The sequence below is a fragment of the Nelusetta ayraudi genome, unplaced genomic scaffold, assembly GCF_046127955.1.
Source record: "Nelusetta ayraudi isolate G7.1 ecotype Tasmania unplaced genomic scaffold, CSIRO-AGI_Nayr_v1 ptg000011l, whole genome shotgun sequence".
Classification (NCBI taxonomy): Eukaryota; Metazoa; Chordata; class Actinopteri; order Tetraodontiformes; family Monacanthidae; genus Nelusetta; species Nelusetta ayraudi.
This window is the reverse complement of record NW_027466061.1, coordinates 3,636,239-3,661,806: the sequence shown is the minus strand read 5'-3', so window position 1 is coordinate 3,661,806 and position 25,568 is coordinate 3,636,239. Positions and strand designations below refer to the sequence as shown.

Below are 25,568 nucleotides of genomic sequence, written 5' to 3'. Positions count from 1 at the left end.
ATGATCAGAACTGGTTCAGGCCCAGCTCTTTCCTGGACGCCCGCCTTAAAATAAAAGTACTCCCCCCCATGACTAACTATTGCAAAAGTTTTGCTAGCGCTGTGATAAATGATATGATGAAGTCCCCGTCAGGTCAAACACATTCATCAAATCTTCCAACTGAGGCGCGACTCGGCCAATTAGTCCTGGGGTGCTGCAGTTTCCCCGTAATTACACCGTTAAGAGATCTGTCCAAGTCCATTTCAGAGACGCTCCACCTGACAAGGAGAGGCCTCCGGGGAGACGCTCTCGAGTGACACCGCATGTCGATGATCTCGGCGCCGTCGCCGACGGGAACGCCGTCACCCGATGGTCTCAAATTTTTATTTTTTTTTTTATGGTGTCAAGAGCGGATTAAGTCTCTCGGTGGGTACGAATTCCGACGCACTTTAGCCACTTGAACTTCATACGTTTTGACTCCCCTCTCACCTCCCGCCTCCCTCAGACGAGCGCAATATTAAATCATGGCGCGGCGGCAGCAGTTGTAAGTGATCAGCTCAGGTTTCACGCCCAGGCGCTGACAGATGTGTCACGTTATAAGGCGTGACGTGGCTGCTGCTGCTGCTGCTCCGTCGAGGCCCCGCTGACCCCTCGCAGCTGTTGTCTCCTCTGCACGCTCATAATCTGAGTAGAGGTTCTTCAGGGTGGGGCGGGGGGCAACGCGTCGGTCACGGTCCGCAGCGGCGTCGCAGCTCTTGTCCACGTCCTCCACTGTCAGCCTGAGTCCCACTCGTCCTGCGCTGTCTGGGGCGCTGGCAGCCGTGAGGGGTGATTCCCCAGCAGGAAGCAGCACCGTCGACCCGCCGGGGCCACTTTCACACCCTGCCAGACTAAACCAGATATCAGAGTCCACCGCAGCCCGATCCCCTCCGGGGTTTTTTTGTTTTTGAGAGAGCGGTTGGACGGTAGGACACCAGCTGCAGTCGCTAACTATACGTCACACCGCCTGACATCTAAACGTTTGCTTTCGTTGCTCCTCCCATTGGTAAAAAAACACAACTTTGGCCCTTCCACCCGCAGCTGGGGCTAAACTTGGGTCGGGTTGATCAGATGTCTCCACAATGAATGAAAAAAACAACTCTTATCATATGGCGTTGTTTTCCAGCTCTGAGCTGAACGCTGGGCTCAATGGCCCCGAAATGAAGCCCTGCGACTCCGCGTATAATTGGCCAGCGGCATAATGACATGTTTTCCAACCACAGCAACCAAAGCAGTGAATTTCCCACACACGGTAGAAAATATCTGCATCCTCCTCTCTTGGCTCCGCTCGTCGCTCTTTTGTGCAGAGGAGGCTTCCGCATCCACTAAACGGACACTTTCTCCTCTTTTTATTCTCAAGGTTTGCATCTTCATCGGAGAGACGCTGCTCTTCCTCAACTGGGCCATAACCGCAGACATTTTAATGGTAAGTGCGGCGAACCTATTTTTACGCAGGGCGTCGGTGGAAATTCCGCCAGTGTGCCAAAGTGCAGCCGTCCAGTTTCGCCGTGAAGTGTCCGAGTCAAGTCTGAAGTACTCGGGCTGCTGCGGGGCCGCGGCCAATCGCCGCAGCTTCTCTCCCAACGTTGATTCACGGGCTGGAGGCCGGAGGGGAGACGTTTCTCTGACCTCCGTCCAGGTTTCTCAAACGTTTCACAATGAAGACGTTGCACGCGCCAAATCAAACGAGACTCTCTGTGAGGCCGCCGGAGGCTGCAGACGGAGTCTCGGCCTCAGAGGCACTGCACACTGCAGCGGCCGGTCGAGGTGCTCTGCAGAATTGTCGCAGGGACTGCGAGAGCCGTGCGAGACGCAGCGAATGACCCCTTCTGCCCAGACGGGGCAAAAGTATTCACATTTTGTACTCAAGTACAGATACTTCCTTAAAAAAAATACTCTGTAAAAGTACTTCAACTACAGGTTCTGAAATGTACTTAAGTACAAAGGTTTGGGTTTTTTTGGTCAGTCAGCCGTTATTGGATGTTTTCACCTTTAATTACAATAACCAATGTTATTTTCTACATGTAGAAATGTAGAAATGTTTACATGTTTTTTTTTTTATCTGTCCTGATAATATACTAAATGGTGACCCCAAAGTCGAGGTACTCTAAAATAGTCTGTCTCTAAAATATGATTCACTTTTATATTTAACTACACAACAGCATAGTTCAAATAGCTCCATGTCCGTGTCACTCAGTCACTCCATGTTTTTTAACACAGCAACAAAGCAACAATCATGTTTTTCCAATGTAAGGAGGAGAAAGTAAAGATATTTGTGTACAAATGCAGGGAGTAGAACTAAAAAGTCCTCAGTCAAAGAAATACTCATGTAAAGTACAGATACCTGACAACCCCAGTTAGGTAAAGTCACAAAGTATTTGTACTTCATTACATCCCACCACTGCTTGGGACTCCATGGGCCTCTCTGACGTTCTCATGCACTTTTTTCTTCACCTTCACAGTTTGTGGTGATACCCACGCGGAGGGCCACAGCGGTCGCCTTTCAGAGCTTCACCTCTCATCTGCTGGGTGACGCAGGAAGTCCGTACCTCATAGGCCTGGTAAGCCCCCCACCCCTCCGTGTGTGTGTGTGTGTGTGTGTGTGTGTATCTTTGGGTGTGGGGAGGGTAACAGATTCTTCAAACCCCTCCCGTGTTTCCCACGAACACACAGCTTCAGTGTATCAGCCCCATTCACACGCATGTGTCCCTACACACGAGGGTGAGCTGGCGCTCTAAGTGGGCCAAGAGCTTTTTAGCGCACGTCTCAGGAGGGTTGGCGAACAGACTCGTGATTTGGCCACGGCTCTTCACGCTGTCACCACTGCTTCTAGTGAACCTCCTGGGTATAAGGACATGAGGTGGTGGAGAGGGAGGGGGGGGGCAGCGTCGGTGGATTTGATTGGCCAGGAGGATAAAAAAAACCTTTACTGGTTGCACAAAGCATCTCAAGGTCACTGGCCCCAGTCCCCCCCGCCATAACAGTACACACTCCAACACAAGGGCGTGCACACACCCTCCAAACCGCTCGTATCAACCCAAAGAATAGCCGGCAGTGTCGGGGAGAAAAACAAACCGCTGCTCGCCGCTCAGCCGAGTGTGAAACAGGATCCACTTCAGGCTGTCAGCCGGCATTCTTCTCGTTCCGACCGCGGGCCCGGCGTTAAATAGTAACTCCGCAGGTACGGGCCCCAAATGTGTTCCGACTGTCTAATGGAGCGAGCCGGAAGCGTCGAAGGATGATAGATGATCTCCGTTCATTGGCCATTCAGGACCAGGTGTGTTTATTACACTACATCGCGCAAATACCCAGGAGAAATCCCTTCCTGCGTGACAGTCGTTGGGCAGTCAAAAATATTTTATGAGCCACGGTGCAACCTACAGTCATTCCTTTCAAAATCAATCACGATCACAATGCCGTACCGTCAGCCACGACCTTCCAAGGTTGAGGAATTGATTAGGCCCCGCTTGAATTTTGGCATTCCATTCCATTCCACTGGCGTGCCTTCAGCCCACAGCCTAGGTCACACCAACAAAGGCAGGGTGGAAGTCTTTGATTAGTGAATCAAACTGATCCCCGCAATCCTCCAGCAGGGCCTGACAGGCTGGCGGCAGAGGCAGCTGTCTGTCGGCCTGCATTGTAAGGACTTTTTTTTTTCCTTCTTCCCCCCGCCTGCTTCCTGAAATGGAAATGCTAAACCCCTGTCAAAGCCAGATAAAAAAAAAGAGCAGTGAGTTATCTCCAAGTGCTGACAAGCTTTTCAAAAAGCTGAATCAAACTGGAAGGCAGAGTAAATTCCTGGAAGAATGCCGGGGCCTCATTGTCAGTGCACATCAAATAAAGGCCTGTAATGTACAGAACTCACATCATCGTGGCACATTGCGCCAGATCATTCAATTGACAGAAGTAATTTTCCAGCAACTAACTACGAATTACCGAGCAAATTAGGAGCATTTTGGCTCTTTATTAGTCATTATAAACTACTCATTACTTTAAACTAGTTTATTCCCTAATCCTATTCTCTATTCCCTAACCCTACTTCATTGTGCTTCGTAATTTACTTATATTTAATCAACTGAGTGATTTGATTAAGTGATTTACTGTAGATCAGTTTTAACTGTAGATTAAACCAAATACAAAAAGTAAAAAAAAATGAAAGTATATAAAAATTGTTTTGTGCAATTTCTGAGGTTTCATCAAGTCAAATATTGAATCTTATGATTGAATGGTATGAAAAATGAGCCCCGTAAATTTTAGCCAAACATTAGAGGTTAGAGGTCTTTCCACTGCTTTTGTGGCTCGGTGTCAGAATGATATAAGGCACCCACGCACACACACACACACACACACACACACACACACACACACACACACACACCACGACCCTGCCCATCTAGACGCGACCCCACGGTCACCCTTGTTGCTCCGTCCAGTCTGTGCGGTCGCGACTCCCCTCTGTGCGGCACTCTGACTGATTCCTCGCCGGGCCACAAACCTCCTGACCAAAGAGATCCGGAATGCTGCGAGTGCGTCACCGCTAGCTGCCCCCGTCTCTCAGCTGAGGTTTTAGTGCTCGAGTGCGATGGATGCGTCGTGACGCCAGTGCAGTCTGCTGCGAAATCCTGTCCGCTGGCAAAAAGCAGAGCGTCCCAAGAGAAATGGCCCTTCGGCGCCGATAACGCGACTGTGCAAACTTGTTTTGCGTCAAAGCACATAAAGAAAAAAAGCACAAGATCTGGAAACTCCAGGGCCATCTGAATCACCACCATTTGTACTTATATAAAGTATTTATTTTTATTTTTGAGGGGTTGTTTCTTTTCTTTTTTTGAGGAGCTGCCACTTCTTGTCATGCTAAAAATGTCCCTGTGTTTCACCTGTAAATCCTCCATGAGCTCCAGCTTCTAGATGCTCTCTCCAGCATGTGCACCAGGTGCTCCCGTCCCTCAGGAATCCCCCCCGGGATTAACATAATGGACTTCCTCTGTCGTGTATAGGTGGGACACGGGCCGCAGGCAGAGTGGGTGGCAGGGGAGCGGCAGGGACTGATCAGAGGCCATCTTCCAAGAAATTCTCTCAAACTCGACGATTAGACACGCGGCATTTCAGCTGTGTATTTTAGGCTTCTTTTTTTCCTTCCCTATCGCGCTCTCCAAAAGGCAGCTCGCTGCAGCGAACGCAATAAATAGCTGCGAAAGCTGCACGACCAGATTTAGTCGGAAACGTGGGCCTCATTTATTTGTTTTATTTCCGGCATCCACTGCCTTCTCACATGCTGAATTACCTCAGAAATCACATACGCGCCCCCCAACCCACCACTCTCATGCTCTGCAGTGCAAACTGTCAGCAGATTTCCCTGCAGCGCGTCCCATTCTGCTGACGCTAACATGTAATGGATGTGCTTCTGCCAGGGTGACCCCGTGGCCGCTCACGTCCGAGCTGTACGACAGAGAAACAAGAATCCCCCACCACCACCACCCACCCACACACACCCACCCACACACACACACACACACACACACACACACACACACACACACACGAACACCCCTCTTGTTCCTGCTGCGTACAAGCCTCCGCAATCTGCTAAAAGCCTCCATCGGCAGCCGCCTTCCGCTCCCTGCTGTCCGTGCACGGATCCTCCTATAGAAGCGACGCTGGTTAGACCGAATGGTCACTGTTGCCCTGTTCAGCTGCTGTTCCCCACCCTCCACCAGCAGCCACCCACAGGCTGATGATCTGACTGATGGAGCGGCCAACATTAATCAGGCCTTTGACAGGCAGAATGAGTCGATACAGTAGCTTCTCTCTTTCTTGTGGTGGCGTATTTTTTTCTCGGCGATGTCGACTTTGCGCTCACGATTGCGTCTTTGCAGATCTCCGACGCCCTCCAGGAGAGCTACGCCAGCTCGGCGCTGTGGCGGTTCCTCAGTCTGGGCTACGCTCTCATGCTGTGTCCCTTCATCATCGTCCTGGGGGGCATGTTTTTCCTGGCCACTGCCCTGTTCTTCCTGGACGACAGGGAGAAGGCAGAGAAACAGTAAGTGACTCACACACTGTCGGCTCACCAAGCTCATGAATGTTTCATTCATCGTTTGGTCATTTGTTCTTCAAACATTCGTAAGTGGCGGCAGAACTCCTGAGTGGGCGCAAATGTCCGCACAACACCTGGGCGCAGGAGCCTGGAAAAAACAAAAAAATAAAAATAAATTGTGGGTTTTATTTTGAGGTGTCTTTGCATGAAAGCTCAGGGTTCCATTTTGAGATCTCTCTCATCCATCTTGCCAACCTCCAATCGAAAGTGTTTTAAAGTCATTCTTAATTTAACGTGGATTCCATGACAAATCAGCTGCCCTGAGAAAACCCCTCTTAAAAACATTCAGCAGTGTTAGCCAAGCTGCTGCTAATGAGATTAGCACACGCTGCTGTCGTGAGTTTACTGGTTGGCTGGTGCACTTAACGGAACGCAAACAGAAAACGGCTTTTCAACATCAGACAGTGTTGCAGTTCGCCATAGTCCACTTGAATACAGTAAAGTTTCCTTCAATCCCAAATAAAAGCTCAGTCACTTTTAGCTGCCGCTTACATTGACTCTAAAGCCAAGTTAGCTCTGAGTACACAAGCAGGCGTCGTGTATGTTTGGGCAATTCCGTGCTCATTAAGCCTGTTCCCTGAGTGTGACACGTGCCAGAGAGCAGCAGCACCAACAGAGGTGCCAACCCTGCAAGACACACTGACGCCCCGGGCTGCTACAAAAGCTCCAGTCAGCTAAAAGTCCTCCAGAGCTGACACAAGCTGTTCTCGCCGTCAATTTGTGAAGTGCGCTAGCTTCAACTTTGACTGGCTAGCGCCCGTCGCACGCATGCGCTCGAATTTTCCCTCCTGAACGCCATCACGTCGTCACATTTGGCAAAAGGGAACAGTAGCCAGCCATGGCCTTAAAAGGCTAAAGCAAACACACTCATCCTCTGTCAGACGGCGGCACATGACCAGCGTGTGTTTTGCTGTTTTCTTTTCCAACGTTTTTTATCACGCTGACTTACTCCCCTGGTGCCAGCGCTCTCAAAAATGACTTCCTTCCTGTCCAAGATGGGGGACGTTTTTAGACAGGATGGCAGTCTGATGTCTGTCTGCAGCCTTCGCCTGGTGGAGTCAGCTAGTCAACTTTCCCACGCCGAAACCTCTCCCCCCCGAGGGAAGATACGTGAGATCTCAAGTCAGAAGAAGCCACTCGTGTTTTGCGCTGTGCGTTTTTTTCTGTTTAGATAATCCCTGGTGGTCACGCCACAATTGAAGAATTTCATTTGAATTTCTCTCTTTGATGTGGCCTCTTCCTAAAGCCTCACGGAGCTACCGTTCCGTGCGCGCTGGCCAGACAGCAGACATGTGGAAAAATAACTGCAGGAAAAGTCACACTTTGGCCTCCACCGCAGCAAGTAGAGGCGATTTTGAGTTCCAGTGAGTGGTGCGACAATGTTGCTACGCAGTGTGGGCAAATGTCACACGTTCGCTCCAATTATACGTTGCAACCCCATCTCACCCCCCCGCCCCTCCCTCCCTCCCTCCCTTCCTCCCGTCTCTCCTACCCCGCGCTGTAGAGCCGAGCTAATGGAGCAACAGATGGAGTTTTATATGAATCACATATGAAACAGAGACTTGGAGGCTTGAGAAGCTTATTTTCTGCAGTTAATTTAAAAGCAAACTATAAATTTCTGCTGTACCAGTATCGGGTATCGGTACCGATACTGGGGTTGAGTACTCATACTCGTAAAATACATGCCGATACAAATTTTGGTAATTTTGTGCTTGTATTGCTGTGGAACTTGTGACAGTCACCATGTTCTAGAAAAAACACACTGATGAATGTTTTTCAAATGAGTTTGTTCAAGTAATTCTATCACATGTAATGGTATTATTACGTACTCTGTATCGGTGAGTACTGACAGGCAGGTGCTCATACTCTACTCGGTATTGGTGCATTCCTAATTATATATCTAAAGCAGATATTCTGTAAATAAAGCATTTCCAACTTGGAAATGAACAACCGACAGCCTTTGCTTGCCGGGTTGTTAAAAGAAAATCTATTTATGGCCTAAGGATTAAAAGAGCTGGAAACAAATTCTGTGCGACATCATGCATCTTGAACTACCTGCCTATTTATTAACAGTGCTTTGCAGCATTGAGTGACACGCCAGCCTTCAACTGAGGTATCTTTCCTGGTGCCACGGCTAAAAATACCCTTTGATCCTTAATATCAGAGGAGTCTCACTTGAGTTGCTGGAACATCCAGGAGAGTTGAACTTTACCTTGCTCCACACATGACCATGGTCCATGTACCCCCCACCCAGAGATGAGTTAATCATACACTGGCCCTGGAAGGTTGTTAGCCCAGTACATACAGATACAGAGTCAATGTACCGTCAACTACCTCACGTTGTTGTACTAGTAGTTGTGGTAGTAGTAGTAGTATTAGTTGTAGTGGCAATAAAGGCCTCTGCAGAACTCCACACTTTGGTGCCCACAGAAGCAAACCTCAAACTTTGACGGCGGTGCGTCTTATGTAACAATCTGCAGAACAGCACCTCGGGGACCAACGACGACCACGACGGCGGCGGTCGCAACTTTGCACAGCAGCGGTGTTGTTTCATGAGGGGGGCTATTTATAGATCCCATTCACGCTATGAAGCCCCTGGTTTATAAATTCCCCCTGACTTTACGGCGCTCGCTCAGCCGCTGCCCCCCCACCCTACCCTACCTCCCTCCCGGCGTGTCCTCAGATACACAGCGCTATTTATAAAGTGAGCGGGGGCCCAACGAGTTACTCACTTGAGCGCGCCTTTCTATTTCCAGACCTAAAGAGCGCTCTATTATTTCTAGGTTGCTGGCTTTTTTTAGCCGCGAGGACGCCATTTTTAGCTCCGGTGCGTGCCCCTCTCCCGCCCCTCCCCCCCGTCGTGTTCCTGCGGTCCCCGTTCACACTGTCAGCGAGGATCCGCCTCACCCTCCGGGCTACTGTATCTCCACGGTGCCCATGCGGACATTTGGAGCGTGAAGCTTAAGAATAGTGCGGACGCCACATGACTGTCGTTGCGATTCCTCGTTGACCAAACTGCCTTTTTCTTCTCCTCCTTCAGGTTGAACCAGCTGACGCGACCGCAGTCCTCTGTCAAAGTATGACCGGGCAGGTAAATTGACCTCCACTCTGTTTTATTTTATTTTTTTGTTTTTTTCACCGCAGCAGTTTTACTGCGGGCCATTTGTGGGATTCATAACACAGACAGTTTAGCCGCATTAGCATTTATAGTGTTGTGCTCTCGTTAGCAGGCGAGCCTGTGGGTCGGCCTCCTTTTTTACGAGGAGGCGCAGAGATCTAAAGGCGAGAGTTCTTTGTTTTAGGACTTTACGCAGCCTTTGGCCTGATTCCCTGCAAAGATTGATGACGGTGTAAAAAGCAATGGAGGTGGCAGATAATATGATACATCATGACTGATGTGGGGACCCTTTTCTGCCCCGTTGCCTTTAAGGAGTGTCCGCCATTCTTGGAGCCGTGATTCTATCACCAGCTATTTGACACATTATCAAAAGCCAAGCTGCCTTCCTGCCTTTATCACTCTCACGCACACCCTAATTATTAACCGAGGAAAGAAAAGGCACAATACCTGGCGGCGCACCAGTCGGCTTTGCGTGGCAGGACAATGGGCCGCTACTTTTGTTGCTGCGGGCGAAAAAATAGCAAGATAAAACTGACTCACTGATTAGAGAGGCTGTGTTGTGACTGTTTGTGTAAAGGTTGTTGAGTTTCTGCGAAAGGTCAAGGTTTTCAGACCCTTCTAATCATGGGCCCGTCTGTGTTTACTTGTCCTTTAAACATTCATCGCAGAGCTGCATGTAGACAAGGTGCGGAAAATAAACCCAGACTGTGTGTACCGGATCCAGCGCTCACACAGTGACATGGAATGTGTTCACATTCACAACGGTTTTAGACAGCGATTTTTTGTTCTAGGAAACATTGCACCGGCCGGTGAAAACCAGGATATGCGTAGGTGTAAAGGAGTTCTGTGACAGTTGTCGGAGTTGAGTTCAGGCAGCGTTGGGATGTGCCAGCTGCAACTCCCTGTCGTGTTTGAACGGACTTTTGATGGAAATGGTACCTGAAGGTGAAACTTCCTCCAGGTCTTCCACAGGATTGCCAAAACTATTCTCGTGCCTTCATTTTTAACTCACGGGGTACCTTGAGGAAACAAAAATATTGGAAAAGGTCATTTGAAGCATGTGAATTGGCTGAGAAATGAAAATGAAGTGAAGCCACTTGGCAGACAAGCTGCATCACTGCACAACCTGCCACAAAAAAGACTAATAGTATGATGGATCACCCATCAAAGCGAGTTGATTTGCACTGTAGACTGATAAATGGGGGACAACGGGCGTCTGGAAGGCAGGAAATCAATCTGAAATTGGTAATATGGTTTAGAAATATCAAGCAGCACAGAACCCTCTGTAACCCTTTATGGTGCAGGGAGCCTTACATTGGAATTTCCAGGGGCTGTTTTCTTGCTGATGGCTCCATGAAGAGTGTGAAGTCATTGTTAGTGTTGATCGTTTACAGCCTTGCTGAGGGTGTTATTGCCCTGGGTCAGCATATGATATTTTGACGTTGTTGCTCTCTCATGAGATCCTCACAACAAAGTTTAGTTTCTTCATTACATCCAGTATATGCTTATTTCTTTCACTTTGATTTGCAGTCAAACAACTGAGACTTATCAAAGGGGGGGGGGGGGGGGATTGCCATTAATATCTCCAAAGACATTCTAGGATTGGAGATGAAGTTTTGAACTGAGTGCACCATTAGGCAAATGTATTATTTTTTGCCATAAAATTAGCAGGAAAAAAACAGCTCATTATTGTGCTGCTTTAATAATACCACCTTGTGAGCACAATCTTTAAAAGAAGGAGTAACGTGGTAAACAACCCTGCGATAGAAGTAAAGATCTAAAGCTTAAAATATGTGTTATGAGTGCAAAATCCTAAAGTCATTCCTCAATCAACATTTTGGATTATTTTCATTATTGTTTATGGTCACGCAATCATTAATGATCACAAAAGATCCGTCTGGGAGTCTGGAGACTGGCTTCCGCTACCTACTGCAGTTGTCAGAGCCTTGTTTGCACGCCCAGCTGACGACAGGTGGCACGTAGGCCGCGGCGCAGCGGAGCTTTCAGCGGCAGTCTCGCTCTCCGCCCGAGGGCTTTGACAGCATCTTTCCCCCCTGCTGTCAAAAAGAGGCTAATTATGAAGAACAGCGATTACAGCGGCGCGGGGTCAGAAGTTGAGCTACGCCTGTGAAAGGAGCATTTCTCCCGCTGATTCCACCATTGATTTTTCCAACGTTCGCCCGCGAAAAGATAATCCGATCGCCAAGGCGGCGCGACATCTCTCGGGTCGCGCTCGGAGATCGATGTGGTTCACGGTTCGAGCGACCGCTGATGACTGTAGTCCGGCCGTCACACCTCACTCAGCCGGAGGGAGCTGCTAGCGAAACACGCGGGCGTAATTTCCGCAGAGCTCCGCCGGGGCGAAGGGGATTCGTTGTTTAAGCCGTGACAAGGAGACGGAAGCAGAGTTTTAGTTAAGAGCGAGGGAGAGAAGAAGAAGACGAGCAGTGGCGGAATAAATGAGGCTGAAGGGGGGAAGTGACTGGCTAAGCTGTTACACATCTCCAGCCATTAATCTCCGGAGATGCGATCGCAGGCGCGCGGATCAGATACAGCGAGATCCAATTAACTTCCTCCGCAGGGCGGTGCGGCCTCCGAGGAAGCTGAGTGGTGGGGAGCAGCGGGGGGGGCCCCGAAATCGGTCCACCGTCCAAGAATCAGCTCTGACAGTGGAGATTCACTCTGATTATTTCCATAAGCACATTCCTCCCCCCCCACCACTGTTACTTGGGGAGGAAGCTGACATCATGAGGCCAAACTCAGGTTCCGCCGCTGCCGCTGCCCGAATGTGAACTTGCTAAAAGTGTTTGTACAGCTGCGAGCGCATACCTTCCGACTTCGCGCTCTTATCGATCAAACAAAACGCGGCGAATCCCTGAGTCTGCGGCGCTGGCTCGGGGACCTCACACATGCACACGTGCTCGCTAACACGCTATGGGAGCTTCGATCTGATTTAACACGTACAGCTTGTACGACGCACTCGGAGAAGCCGTCAATCTTCGGGAATAAGAATAAGAATAAAAATGCCTTTGTTTCAACCACATTGGGGAAATTTGCATGGTTACAGCAGCATATGCAGTGCAAAGACTGAATTAGTAGTAGTAGTAGTCGTAGTACTAGTAGTAGTTTTAGTAGCCTTTATTGTCATTGTATGACCGTGCACACAGCAAAATTGGAAGCGCACCTCCAACCAGTGCATTATAAAACAAGGATTAAGATAAAATAAAATATGTAGCAATGCTAAGAACAGCTGCAATATGCAAGTAAATAAATAGAATAGCAAAATAAAACAAGTCAAGCTGTTACAAAAGAGAAATAAAGAACTTGAATATCTATGCAAATTATTTCTGTCTAAAGAAGTGTTAAAAAAGAAGTCTTAATAAATAAACCTGTTTTCATTTTAATCGCTAATCTGACGCAAATCCCAGAAGGAGGAAAGGTGTTCGCTCCACCATCAGGCAGATCCGTTGGAGCAGAGTAGTGACCTGCGCTCCTCTACAAGTGTTCTAATGATGCAGCAGAGTGATCAGCCTGATCAGACCTCCCCTTTGTCTCTTGCAGTAGCAGGCGGGCTAATCCTGCTACTATCAAAGCCATCGCAGCTCCAATTATCTCCACGACACGACGGCTGGGTGTTTTTTCTTCTTTTTTTCTTTTTTTTAGCGCGCTCTAATTTCAAGTCGGGCTCATAAACAATTCACAGCTTTTACTTCAAAACATCTGACAGTAATAGCCGAGGCGAGCGCTTGATCCCGGAGAGGATTGGATCTGCGGCTAATGCTGCAAAACATTGTTTGGGGAATCCTCTGATCCCCCTCAATTCCCCCTCCTGTTTAGGTTATTATGGCTCCTTTGTGTTGTTACACTGGGGCTCAGTTGTTATTCTGGAAGTCATTGGTGATGTGCGCATGTGTTGTCTGAGCCTAGGGGTCCAGTGTGTGTGTGTGTGTGTGTGTGTGTGTGTGTGTGTGTGTGTTTAGAAATAAGAGACAGTAGTTTGGAACATTGCTCTGCGGGTTTCCAGCACTAATCCTATTGTAGCAGCAGTAGTGTTCACAACATCAGGGCGATGTGATGACAAGCAAACAACGGGATGGACACACACACACACACACACACACACACACACACACACACACAGCTATCACTTTCATTCAATTTGAAGAAATGACAAGCTTGGCACCCTGGAGACCTCATATACTCTCAGACTGGAACTTTTTTTACCTTGCCACAGTTACAGCAAAAAAATATATATATATTTATATTTTGGGCTGGAGTGGATTTTGAGCCCAAGTTCTTTTTGCATTGCAACATTTTGATTGTCTCAAGTGTTGTGAGTTCGCCACGACTAAAAACAAACCTGTTGGTTGTTTTCACGCCAGATGGACGAGATATCATGTGGTAACTTCTCTCACTTTGATTTGCCTCTGGAGACTGAATCTTTAACACTAACTAAGAACTCTGGGAGATTCCGATCTTTATTGTCATTCAAACATAACATCAGAGATGCATTGCAGGAATGAAATTAGGTTGCATGGGCACAACAAGAAACAGAGTTATTAATATTATAAAAGAGTAGAAGAATGAAAGAGTGAGAATGAAGGAGAGAATAAAAGGAATAGAAATCAAAATCAAAATGGAACCAGGTGTGAGAAGGAGGCAGCGTGAATATAAATAGACTGTGCAGGAGCTGCACCTGCATGTGCTCCCATGCTTGGTGCATCTTGCAGACTGTGCAGATCAGATGTTGCTGTCGAGTGGGCGTGGGCGGGGTGGGTGTATGGTGTTGTCCTGTAAACAGAGCGTCACCACCGTCACCACCGCCACCACTGCTGCTGCTGCTAAGTGTTGGTATGCTGTGTGCTGTGTACGGGGAAATATTTAGGTCACAGGCTGGCTGCGGTGAGCGGGCGTTATCAGGAAGGTCCGAACAGATGGCCCAAGAGCTCTCGACCTCAACATTAATTACACGAGAATGTCCCGCGGTGAGGCCAGACTCTAACCCTGCACTTCCTCTCCTCTCTCTCTTTCTCTCTCTCTCTCTCTCTCTCTCTCTCTCTCTCTCTCTCTCCTCCAGGTGACAGCCTTTACCAGCCATCTGAAGGCGCCAGCCAACTCCACTGGAAGGACGCTGGCGGAGGGGGGGAATGGAAATCAGCCGATTTGCTTCTTTCAAAAACCTTCAACGCCTCCTCGCCGTGCATCACCACCATCACCACCACCACCACCGCTCCCCCCCTCGTTTCTCCTCCCCATTGGGCGTCTTGCCCTGCCCCCCCCCCCCCGGACTCTCCCTGAGTGGCGCCACTGCGCTCAATTGCCCAGGACGGCCGGCGACCGTCCACTGAATCCCTTCTCGGGAGGAGCAGCGCCCCCTGTGTGGGAGCCCCTGCGACTCCCGGCGCTATACTACTGAATGCTGACCATGAACCCGCCCTGTCCGTCCGAGGCTCCGTCCGTCTGTCTGTCTGTCTGTCTGTCTGTCTGTCTGTCTGTCTGTCTGTCGCTCATCTGTCTGTCTGTCTGTCTGTTGCGTCCCCTGTCAGTCTGCACCAAGTGCCATAGTGTCATTACATTCCTTCAGACGTTGCACTGACCGCCATCGACCCCCATGACTTCACCACCTCTGGCTGCGTTTGCATGCGCGCGATCCCGTCAAAAAAAAAAAAAAAAAAAAAAAAAGCATTGTTCCGATTTGCTCCACGGAGAACTTCTTCTCGTCCTTCGTCAGCTCTTCAGACGGACGAAGGACATTCTGAAAAATTCAGGTTACACGTTGCGGCCACTTCACGCTCAGAGTTAAGTAAAAAAAACAAACAAAAAAAAAAACACTGTGTTGTTTATAAGTTGGACGCAGTATTGTCTCGTCACCGTTGCAGCGCATGCAAACGTAGCCCCATCGAACGAGAGCCAAAAAACTGTCCGACGGTCAGTGAATCAGCCTTAAGAATTGGAGCATTCGCACCTCCAGCTGTTTCTTATGACCCGCCCCCCACTCCCCCAAACCCCTTCCACCACCTCGTGTTTGTCTTCTTAGCTCGTAAGCACTTAAATCAGAGCAGACAGTGCCAGAGAGCGCGGCAGCGGCGACGGATCTCTGCACATTATTTTTTATTAATTTTCTTACAGTTTATATTTTATCGTGCTTATTCTTTTTTTTTCTCGTGTGTGACTGTTAGATTTGAAAAACTGGACGTTGCGGCCCGCGATGACGATGCAATCAGGGCGATTTTAAAGTGGACACTGGACTATATATTTTATAATTTATAACAAATGTGCTTTTTTTTGTCAAATGTAAATCAAATGCTACTCTTTTGATTTTTTTTTTTTTTCGTGCTTTCTGTGTACCTACATGAGAAGCAATAGGACGATTTTCAAAGGAATCCGAACCCCTCTTTTTTCTATCCACACTGCCTTATCAGTGAGCCAGGTTTCTCCCTGGTGGTTGGTTTTGAATTTCTGGACACAGCGCCCACACAGAGACGGAGTCACTTCTAATGATGGATTCCAGTCCCTTTCCATGCCGGTTACAATAACAGGCATTGTTGAAACAGACCTTTACCCCCTTGCAATTGTACATATCCTATTCCATGATTGGAAGAAAAGGACCTTTGAGATGAGCCGTGGCAGAATCAGAACCCCCGACAGGGACAGGAAATCCTTTCGGCTCTGGTCAGAGTGATAGCTGGTCATTGATAAGAGATGTTTGGACCAGGACCAACTCGTCCTCGGGTCATGACAGGAACTGACTGTAGGCTAGGAACAAAGGCATAGAAAGTAACATAAATATAATAGCCAAATGTAATTTTTGCTAGATCATTCTATGCATTGAACACAATGTTTGTGGTTTTGCAAGTGTAATATTCAAAATACATAAGAAAGAAAAATTACTAGCATGTACAAAGATAAGAATCCAACAAGAGGTTGCCCCCCCCCCCCCTCCTTTGGTTTCAGTGTTACCGAAACCTTGAAGACGCTAATGGAGTCAGAGGTTCTAAAAAACTTTTGCATAAAGGGAAGAAAAAAAAAGAGAAAGCACTTTGCAGGCCTCTGAGAGAACGCAGGCGGACGGAGGCGGAGGCCGGAGTCACCTTCCGTGGGAGCGGAGGCAGAAACCGCCGACGCGGTTCTCGTAGCACTGACGCGTCTGAGCGTGACTCGCGAGGGGGGGGCTGCGTGTGTGTGTGTGTGTGTGTGGGAGGGGGGGGAGGGGGGGGGGGGTTGCTGTGTGCGGGCTGTGTCCTCGTTGCCACATTGTTAGCTTTAGCTTCTCTCTGAATGTGATTCTGTCCAACCCGACGTGTTTACACACCTCCACCCTCTTAATGAACTAAGCTTCTGACCTTCCTTCATCAGTTCTTTTTTAAATGTTACCAAATGATGTGTTGTTTTTATAACTACAATAGAGACATATAGCTATATCATGCAGCATCTTTAATATATTGTAAATGATGGCTTGGATGCAATGTATTTATTTGTTTGTTACCTTAATGAAGAAACTCTAAAAGGGGAGTGTTGGAGTATACTACACTTTGTTGTATAGAGGGTTTTTTTTATAGAAACGCCTGTCATTTATTCATTGTTTTGTATCACAATGAAACAACACAATACCTTTCTACATCACTAAGATTCATCCTCTTTTTACTGTGACCATGAATTGGGCATCTCACGCACGCAACACACGAAACTCGCCATCGAGACGTGGTCAAAAGACAACCTATCGCTCTCGTGCATAGGGTGCAATATTTTTGTAGCTTTTGTCAATGTTTTTGTATTTTCATCCTTTTTTTTTTTCCTTCAAAGAACAATTGATCAAACATTTTGCACACGTAACATTCAGGGATTTATTTTGAACCATAGCCTCAGCATCAATCACCACCTCCGTCACGTCATGCTCACAGCAGCCGTCAACACGCCGACACCATCGACGTGGGGCGGGTTCGGCTCTGGCCAGACGAGTCATGAATTGAGTTTTCACTTTGCCAAATTTAGTCGACTTAGCACCAATCCCCTTAGGAGTAAAAGTCCTTTATGTCGAGTAATTCTATGTTTATTATCACTGAGGTGATGTATTGAGAACGTGCTATTTCTTGTCATACAAGAATCGTGTATAAAGAAACCTTTTTTTCTGATGATGAACAGAAAACAGGGGTTATTTTTATTTTTAGAGCAAGAGAAGTGTCTGGAAAGAATAAAAAAAAAAATTCAAAGGATATCATTCTAGAGCTGAACTGTTGATAGCAAATGTACATGTCTGTAAATCAAATAAACTTATTTAATCACTCCACACCTGTTTCTGTGTTGCTGTCTACACACAAAAGCTGCTCCTCTGTAAGACAAACGCTCCGACGGTCTATTTCTGGAAACATTGGCGAGGAACTCCTTCCACCTCCGGGAGAAGAGAAGGCTTGACGGTGTGATCATTTTCACAACTTTAATGCTGCTCATGCGGCGCGACTGACAATGCTCAGAAGGCACCACGCAAACCCTGCATGTTGCTTTGGTGATCACATTGCCAACGCACTCATAACACTTCATTAACAAGTTTACAGCAAAGTGCTGGCCTTGGTTTAGGATACAAGGATGCATTATCTTTCTTTGCTACTTGACAGTGCTGCTGATCTCAATCAATGATCATGTTAATTATGTCAACGTGATGAACATGATGATGACGGTCCATCCATCCGTCTTCTCTAGATGGATCTATCTGAGTGCTTCCTCCTGCACTCAGGGTTGCAGGGGTCTGTTGGATTCAGCTGTCATAGGCCGAAGGCAGGGGACACCCTGGACAAGATGCTATGATGATTACTAGTTCAACAAAAATATTAACTTTTTTTTTTATCAATACATTGGACTACTTCTCAGCATTCAGCATCTCTTGCGGTATTTTAGATTTATGAATAAGTACAAAAATAAGTTTAAGGTTTTATTTTATCCATTAAGTTGTTGAAAGGATTCTATTTTTGACAAGTCTGTATGTAACAAGTCTAAATGTAATATGTTTATATGAACTTGATTATGACGACTTCAGCATTCGTCCCCAGTCACACCAATCAGGCTGAATGGTCAAACCTGTTGAGTTTTGTCAAGTGTTTTTGATGGAAGTGAGGAGAAACGTGATCGCGCCGTGTTCAAGTGCTACTCACGTTTCCGGAGGTGGTGTTGCCATGGAGGCTCCTGGCACCAAGTTTTGCCAATCTCAAAGGTCACCGTGCGAGATGATGAGCAGACACAGAGCAGGAAAAGGTTGCTGCAAGGCCCACGCATGGGTTCTGTCCTGGGATAGTCAAGCTTTCTGGATGGATGGATGGATGGATGGATGGATGGATGGATGGACACGCTATACGTGCATTCATTGTTTTGTTTTTTCTCCTCAGTGACTAGTCTTGCTGTTGTGGTTGTACTTTCAGTTGTGTGGCCATATGAAGCTCCTTGGCAGTGAAGCTCGATACGGACGGGTTGATCAAAGGAATGACATGAATGCAAAGACTCTTTTAATCTAAAACACACAGCACTGTTCAGAACTGGACACCGTGTTTCCTTCCATCCGCAAATCTTTTGCAGAGGCTTACAAAGGCTTGATTTTTATCTCAGCGAGAGACGGCCGGAGTTAGTCCAGGAATGAACTACCGTATTGTTCAGGTGCAGCCAGGGAGGCCTGTGGGGACGCTCAGTTTGTAAAGTAATCTCGCAGTCCCCTGAGTGGTTTGCAGACACACTAGCACATCAGAGGCATGACACAGGGCTCCATCAGTGCCACGGTTCAAGAAAAAATATATACATTTACTTTGACAGGAAGTGAGGAGGTCGACAGTCAAAGGCTCTTTCTGTGCTCACATTCATTAGGAAGGGCTGGGTCACTTACATGGCAACTAATAGCACTAATGGGCGTTTCTATGACAGGGCTGCACAGACAAAAAGAGTGAGCGCGCAGTGCATTAGTGACAAAAGGAGACTGGAGATGCTGGCTGTGAGGCCTCTAATTAGACGGAGCAACATTTGAAACCAGTCCGTCTGTTTGAAAAGGAGAAGATTACACAGCAGCCAGAGGAAGCTCAAAGCTGGGAACTGCTGGCTGGATGAGCCAAAGGAACCAACACCCTTTCCCACAGCGCGACCAGAGCGAACCCCGAAAAGTGCAGCGACGCTCCCATCTCTAAGTCAACACACCTAGTCATGCAGCGGCAGTCAGGAAACACCGGGGCGTCGACAGGAAAAGGGGAGCCATTCTAGCGAGCGCTGGAATTTCCATTTGCTCTTTGCCACTTAAACTCGCAGAGGATAAACACGCAGGGCAAATCCTGGTTGAAAAATAGCTGCTGATGGATGTGGGGCTCAGAAATGTGGTCCTGGTTTAAAAAATAACAGTGTTTTTTATTACTGCTTTTATTATTTTCTTTTTCCTGTCAGCCTGACTTTTTCAGGCCACTATTTTTCAAAGTGAGTGACGTTAAAAGCCTGGACTTTAACAATGTATAATTCTTACAATTTAAGACACAAAATCAGCCTTAAGACATCTATGATAAAATATGTGCCGTACGAGTCCATTAAAAAGAAAATATATTGTGCTTTATCAAGAATGAACATATTATATCTAAAAGATTGTGCTTGTTTCAGCTACTCTTGAATATCCATAACATATAACATAACCATCACATAACTTGGAATATTGCAACTACATTTTGCAGCAAACGAATCTGCAGTGCTTTGCACATGATGTTCCTCACCAACTTTGCCAACTTTAAAACACAATAAAAACATGAGATTTTTTAAGTGTTGACTGCCTTCAATCTTATTCAGTTCGTCCATGACTTTATAAACTTCATCTTTCAAGAAAAAGTGACTCACGTCTCTCTTGAGACCTGAAGTTGTCCATTCAGCCAGAGGTGGCTGGAATAAGGGGGCACATTTCAAACTTTATTGTCCCTGAGTCGAAACTTTCCAATGTGGCTTTATTCACCCAGCAGCTGGTTCATACCTGAAGACTGGAGCTGATGATCAGCGCAAACAGGGTATGAATGAAAGAAGCAGTGAATCACTTCAGTCTTGAACGTCTGCGGACGGAGGAAAAGGATCTGCAGCATCGCACCTCCTATTTGAATCTCTCGCCTCTCTGCGGCCACGCACCCACTGGCCCAGCCACATTCAACCTTTACTGAACCAGTGTGTTAGAAAGAAAAAAAATCGCAGACGTCTCCAACTGCACCTGGTAAAACTTCCCTGGCCATGATCTCATTTCCACAATCCATTTAGAGTCGCTCTCTTTAAAAAAAAAACAACATAACTGCACCGTCCAGACAGCTCACGAGCTACTGCAAGAGCTTCACACTCCACTTCGGAGGTGGGAACGTGTGCGTGTGTTTGCGCCAACCATCATTTTCATTTATGTATTCTACAGGAATAAAACAGTAATGAAACTTTGATGTGGGTGGAGCAAAAGCTCCTGAACACACTGTACTGTGTCAGAGCGGAGACGCAAACCGTCCAACTAAATCATCCGCAGTCACATTCTGTTATGATGTTCCCTTGAGAAAAGAGCCGGAGCCACTGCTGTGGACTGTGGTGTTGGTGCAAGTTTGTATTTATGTGGAGGTGGTGGGTGCAAATAAATAAATACATACATGAATGAGTGAATAACAAAATAAATAAAGGAAGGAAGGAATTGGGGGAGAGCAGGAGACCAGCAAAACAGGTGAACTGGATACTTTTGGTCACTGGAAGCATTTTGTTTTGCTGCGGTTTTCTTTATTTGCCTGTGGTGCAGTGTCCACCTGGACTTGTTTTGAGCTGCTTTTTTTTTTTTTTTTAGATGTTTGAAATACATTAAAATAAAACTGAAAGAAAAAAGCTTGGTCGTGGCCAATTGTGGTTTGAGCCTGGCAGGTGTTGAGGAAAACAGACAGCAGAAAAAACAAAAAACAAAGAGCTCAATCAAAAAAAAAAGAAAGAAAAAGTCAGGAATCCCAGCGAACGCTGCCACTGATCTGACCAACTGGCAAACACCAGAAGATCTGACGGGGTTGAATTAGTGGAAGAGGAAGAATCAGTGTGCAGGGTGGAGCAGGTGAGGGAGACGAGGCGAACGATCCAATCACAACCAGCTGGCAGACGAAAAAGAAAAGAAATACCCAGGAGGTTGTGAGCAGTTCACGAGAAAAGTGGGGAACTGATCACTGCTGCATTGGAATCGTGTTTTGTGCGTTTGCATTGAGGAGGTTTTTGTGTTACATGTGTTATATGAGATTACTTGATGCTTTATAAAGGTGGGCATGTGGGTAACGTGTGTAATCCCGAACCTCATTATTATAATCTCATCACATTCTGCTGTTATTTTATTGGACGTGGTGCTCTCGTGGTGTTAAATGGTTCTTTCAATGGTTCTCACGTTGTGGTCCACACATGAATCACACATCTGGAAAAGACCATGGTAGTCTTTTTCCAAAGTCCTTCACATGATGACAGAACGTGAAAAAGAGAAAGAAGAAGAAGAAACAAACACAGAAACGTCCAAATAACAGAATATCAACAAAAACACTTCCAGGGTTTAAATGTAAACGCTAAATTGCAAAAGAATCCAGTGAACCCTGGTTTTCACGCATTAACTGGCCGCTAACCCGACTCCCTCTTCTTCCTTTCACGTCTCTTCCACGGACGTCACTTCTGTCATGTGTGACTGGACGGTCGCGCCCGAGGGGCTAACTAACCTTGTGCTGTCAAAGTCGACATTAATGCGGCGTTCTGCGTGCGTGGCCATTAAAGACTCTGACACGTGCTTCACGCCGAGGGCTTGGGAAATCATCTCCTGCTGCTGCTGCTGCTGCTGCTGCGGCTGCTGCTGCTCCTCCGTGTGGAATGAATAAGAGATGCGCTTCATGCTGGATTGAACACTGTCAATGAGGGAAGCAACAGGAATGATGCAAGAAGGTGCTAACGGTTCGGGCCTGCTGTCAGAGACATCAGCGGCCCCTCGGCTCAGCCTTGATGACGGCCGCTGCCGCTCCCTCGTCCAGGCCCGGAGGCGAACGCTCTGCGTCTCAAGCGGCGAAGGTCCCGGACGATTTGAATTTGCACCGCTCTCGCTAACGAGGCCTCGGATGTAGATGCGACGGCGGAGCCGATTGCTTGATATGCAGCGTCGCAGGTGCAGCCGACGCCAGTTGTGAATGCCGGAGCCGTCTTGCATTAAACATGAGTTTACGCTCGAGCGTGCAAACAGTGAATGATGTTTCCCGGCGTTGGGTTGCCATATTTAGCACACGCGCTTCTATCTTTAGCACAGCTGCTTCCACCGCGCCGTGAACTGATTCAGAAAAACGTCCGAGGGCTATTCCTGCACTGCGGCCGTGATGCGCACACGGCAGCATCTGCATTCATGCATCCCATGAAAGCAAAGCCGGTGCGAGGCGTCTTTGTGAATGGCCCTGCCAGGCAGTCAATGGCAAACAGGCCTGGTGTGAATGGAAGCAGGAAGCAGCGTGTTGCTACCAACGCCGTCTGCAAACCTCGAACCCAAAACCTCGTCCCACAGGCTTTTTGTCTTGTTCTTGAGAATCACACAGCAGAGGCATTTCTGTCATTCTTTATTTTTCACCCCCTGCGTAATTCAGAGTGCTTCACTCCAAGAATCCATTACACACGCAGCTAATATTGCGCATCTGTGTAATTAAAAGCTCTCACACGGGCCTGAGTCAATTCCACTCTCAGCAGCTCGAGCTAAAGAGTGAGTCTGACAGAGAATGTAGAATTTAGAATATATTTATTGTCATTGAACAATACAAATTGAACATCAAAATTTAGCGTGATTCTTGGTGGTAGTCAGTCATTTTTTATTTATTTCTTATTTAGCCTTTATTTTACCAGGAAAGTCCCATTGAGATTAAAAATCTTTTCCAAGGGAGTCCTGGCCAAACATAATTTAACATAAAACATTGTAATAATAAACAAAAAAACATAATAAATTGAACAAAAAGTAAACAGTGAAACACAAACACATGCACATTCTAATGCATCTCTTAGCAGCATTGAGTGCATTTGCTGCAGTGGGGTAGTCGGGTCTTTCAGCCCATGAGTCCTGGCTTTAATGCTTCTGTACCATCTGCCTGATGGTAGCAACTTAAACAGGCTGTGACCAAGAGACCAGACAGACGAAGACAGACCATGGTTGGAACCCCATTCCCAGTTTTAGCTTTAGGAGAAGCCACTTATACATACTTGTGTCTAAATAGGGTGCAGAGGATGTGACTCTGAAAATAACATGCAGCAGATGTGTTCAAATTTGAGACAGACATTTCTTCCCCTCATGCATCACAGAGCCTCATGGAGAGATCTGGAGTTCTATTTTGCCACATTTTCACACCAAACACATTCATTTGATTAGACACCCGCACCTCAATTTCTCTCAGTACTACCGACAAAACCAACCAAACAAATCAACCCTGGTTGAAGCTGGTGCTTCCCCATGATGGACATTGGAGAAGCACGTGAGCACAAAGAAACAAGATGGATTTTTTTAAACCCATTCTACATCTAAATGACAAAGAATGTGGACGTTTTGACAGCGTGACAACCTCATATTAAAATTCTGCAAAATATATGAGCAAATGTGTTCCGTTCATTTAATGAGATGTCACAAAACCATCCAGGCTTTCATTATCTTGGACCTTCTGAATGTCATCAAATTATTCCATATCCTCGGTCCTGCAGTCTGCTTTAATAACTCTACATTGTCTGATGCTCGGCTCTTCCGCTGCCGTCGCTGCTCACCTCTCACACAAGCCGACTGGTGGGAGCAGGGAGCTGTAAGCTGCAGCCGAACACATGTCGGTGAGGCGGCACTCTGGGAGAACTCAGAAACGGGCACGATAGATTATGCATGAAGGCAGGCGACCTGTCCGGTGATACATAATGAGACTGAAATCAAGCTGCTGTTCACACCTCAGCTCAGGCCTTTGTTAAAACTGGAATTTTTCGTGTGAGCTGTTTTATGAAAGTAAAATGATGAAACCCCAAACAGATTCACATTCTGGCCAAATGTTCTGCCGCATTGCAGTATTGAGGAAAAAAAGGTTTCGGATGCCCTCAGAATTTCAACAATTTCAAATATTCTAATGAAATACATGTTTTGTTTTGTTTTTTTGGTTTAGAGGCTGTGCTGCATCAGAGAGACACTAATGGTCTTTGTTTATTGTTAACAAGAAAAAGAACAACAAAACACATGCTTGTAATCACCCTGATAAAAAGCATCTGGTTTTTAACAGTACACTTGCAGAAGGAAGCACATCAGTTGTGAATGGTTGGATTAAAACGTACCAACTGAACTTACTGAAGGAAATTGCACTCGGTGGGATATATCACAAATGCCCGGGCTGTATAAATGACCACAAAAGTACAACCCAAACTTGAGGAAGCTGCAAGACGATTGCAGTGATGTTCTACCGGTGTGTGGCGGTGAAACATTAGGATTTCTGTTCTATGTGTGCATGTGTGTGGTAAAGGGTGTGGCCTGGCCTTCCACTGGAACAAAGAGGAATGAGGCACACCTGATGTTCCTTTCACCTCATCAAGATCTCAATAAAACCCCGGGCTGTGCACCACCCTCGCACCAGACTCTTCTGCAGCATCACCATAACGGCGGTTTCCACTGATTTTTATGGTCGCTTGGTTTGTCTGTGTGAGTTCTGCTCCATGTTTTTGCAGCTGTTTTCTGCTTTTCAGCGAAAGCTTAGCAGGTTTTTGTGAGCGGAAGCCCTCGGTGTGTCTGTGGAAGCTTTAAACTCACCTGTGCCACACATGTCAGGCCACCTTGCTCTTCTTAACCTCCACTACAGCCCCTTTAGTCCCTGCAAAACCATAAAACCATCCCCGCGTCAGCGTCGGACTCTGAGATGCACTTTCATCGTCCACGTTTCTAAAAGTGATGCTGCATAGGAACAAAGTTCCTTTATATGCAGCTTCCTCCCACATCAAAGAATGGAAAAATGCACTGCCATATGTGAGAGAGCACATGCACAATATGGTGTGCTTCCACTGACCTCACTGTCAAGTTTAACCACAGGAATCACATTCTCAGCCCTTGCACATATGGAAGCAGGAGAAATAGGATGAAGATTTTTTTCTTTCATTGGAACCCATAAGGAAATGGAGTTCTATCCGTTCGGAGCGCCACATTCCAAATGGAGCTTCCTGTCCTTAAGTACTGAAGATCAAGATTCAAAAAAGACGAGAACTGGCAAAAGACAGAAGGATAAACATCTGACGCAGGACAGAAAGTATTTTGAAGGTTGGAATCAGATAAATACATTATGTTAACGTGTCAACGTTTCAAAGGGGCACCAGTCAGTG

At 46.9% G+C, this 25,568-nt stretch overlaps 1 protein-coding gene across 1 annotated transcript in view; it reads left to right on the top strand.

Moving 5' to 3' along the window:
- The window catches only part of spns2 (SPNS lysolipid transporter 2, sphingosine-1-phosphate), a 58,297-nt gene extending 41,198 nt beyond the window's left edge, over positions 1-17,099 (top strand). Inside the window, exons 9-13 of the mRNA XM_076020107.1 lie at positions 1,379-1,444; positions 2,481-2,579; positions 5,892-6,055; positions 9,150-9,200; positions 14,305-17,099. Coding sequence (XP_075876222.1) covers positions 1,379-1,444; positions 2,481-2,579; positions 5,892-6,055; positions 9,150-9,192 — 372 coding nt within the window. The 3' untranslated portion in view covers positions 9,193-9,200; positions 14,305-17,099. The remainder of the gene's footprint in view (positions 1-1,378; positions 1,445-2,480; positions 2,580-5,891; positions 6,056-9,149; positions 9,201-14,304) is intronic.
- The last annotated feature ends 8,469 nt before the right edge of the window (positions 17,100-25,568 follow it).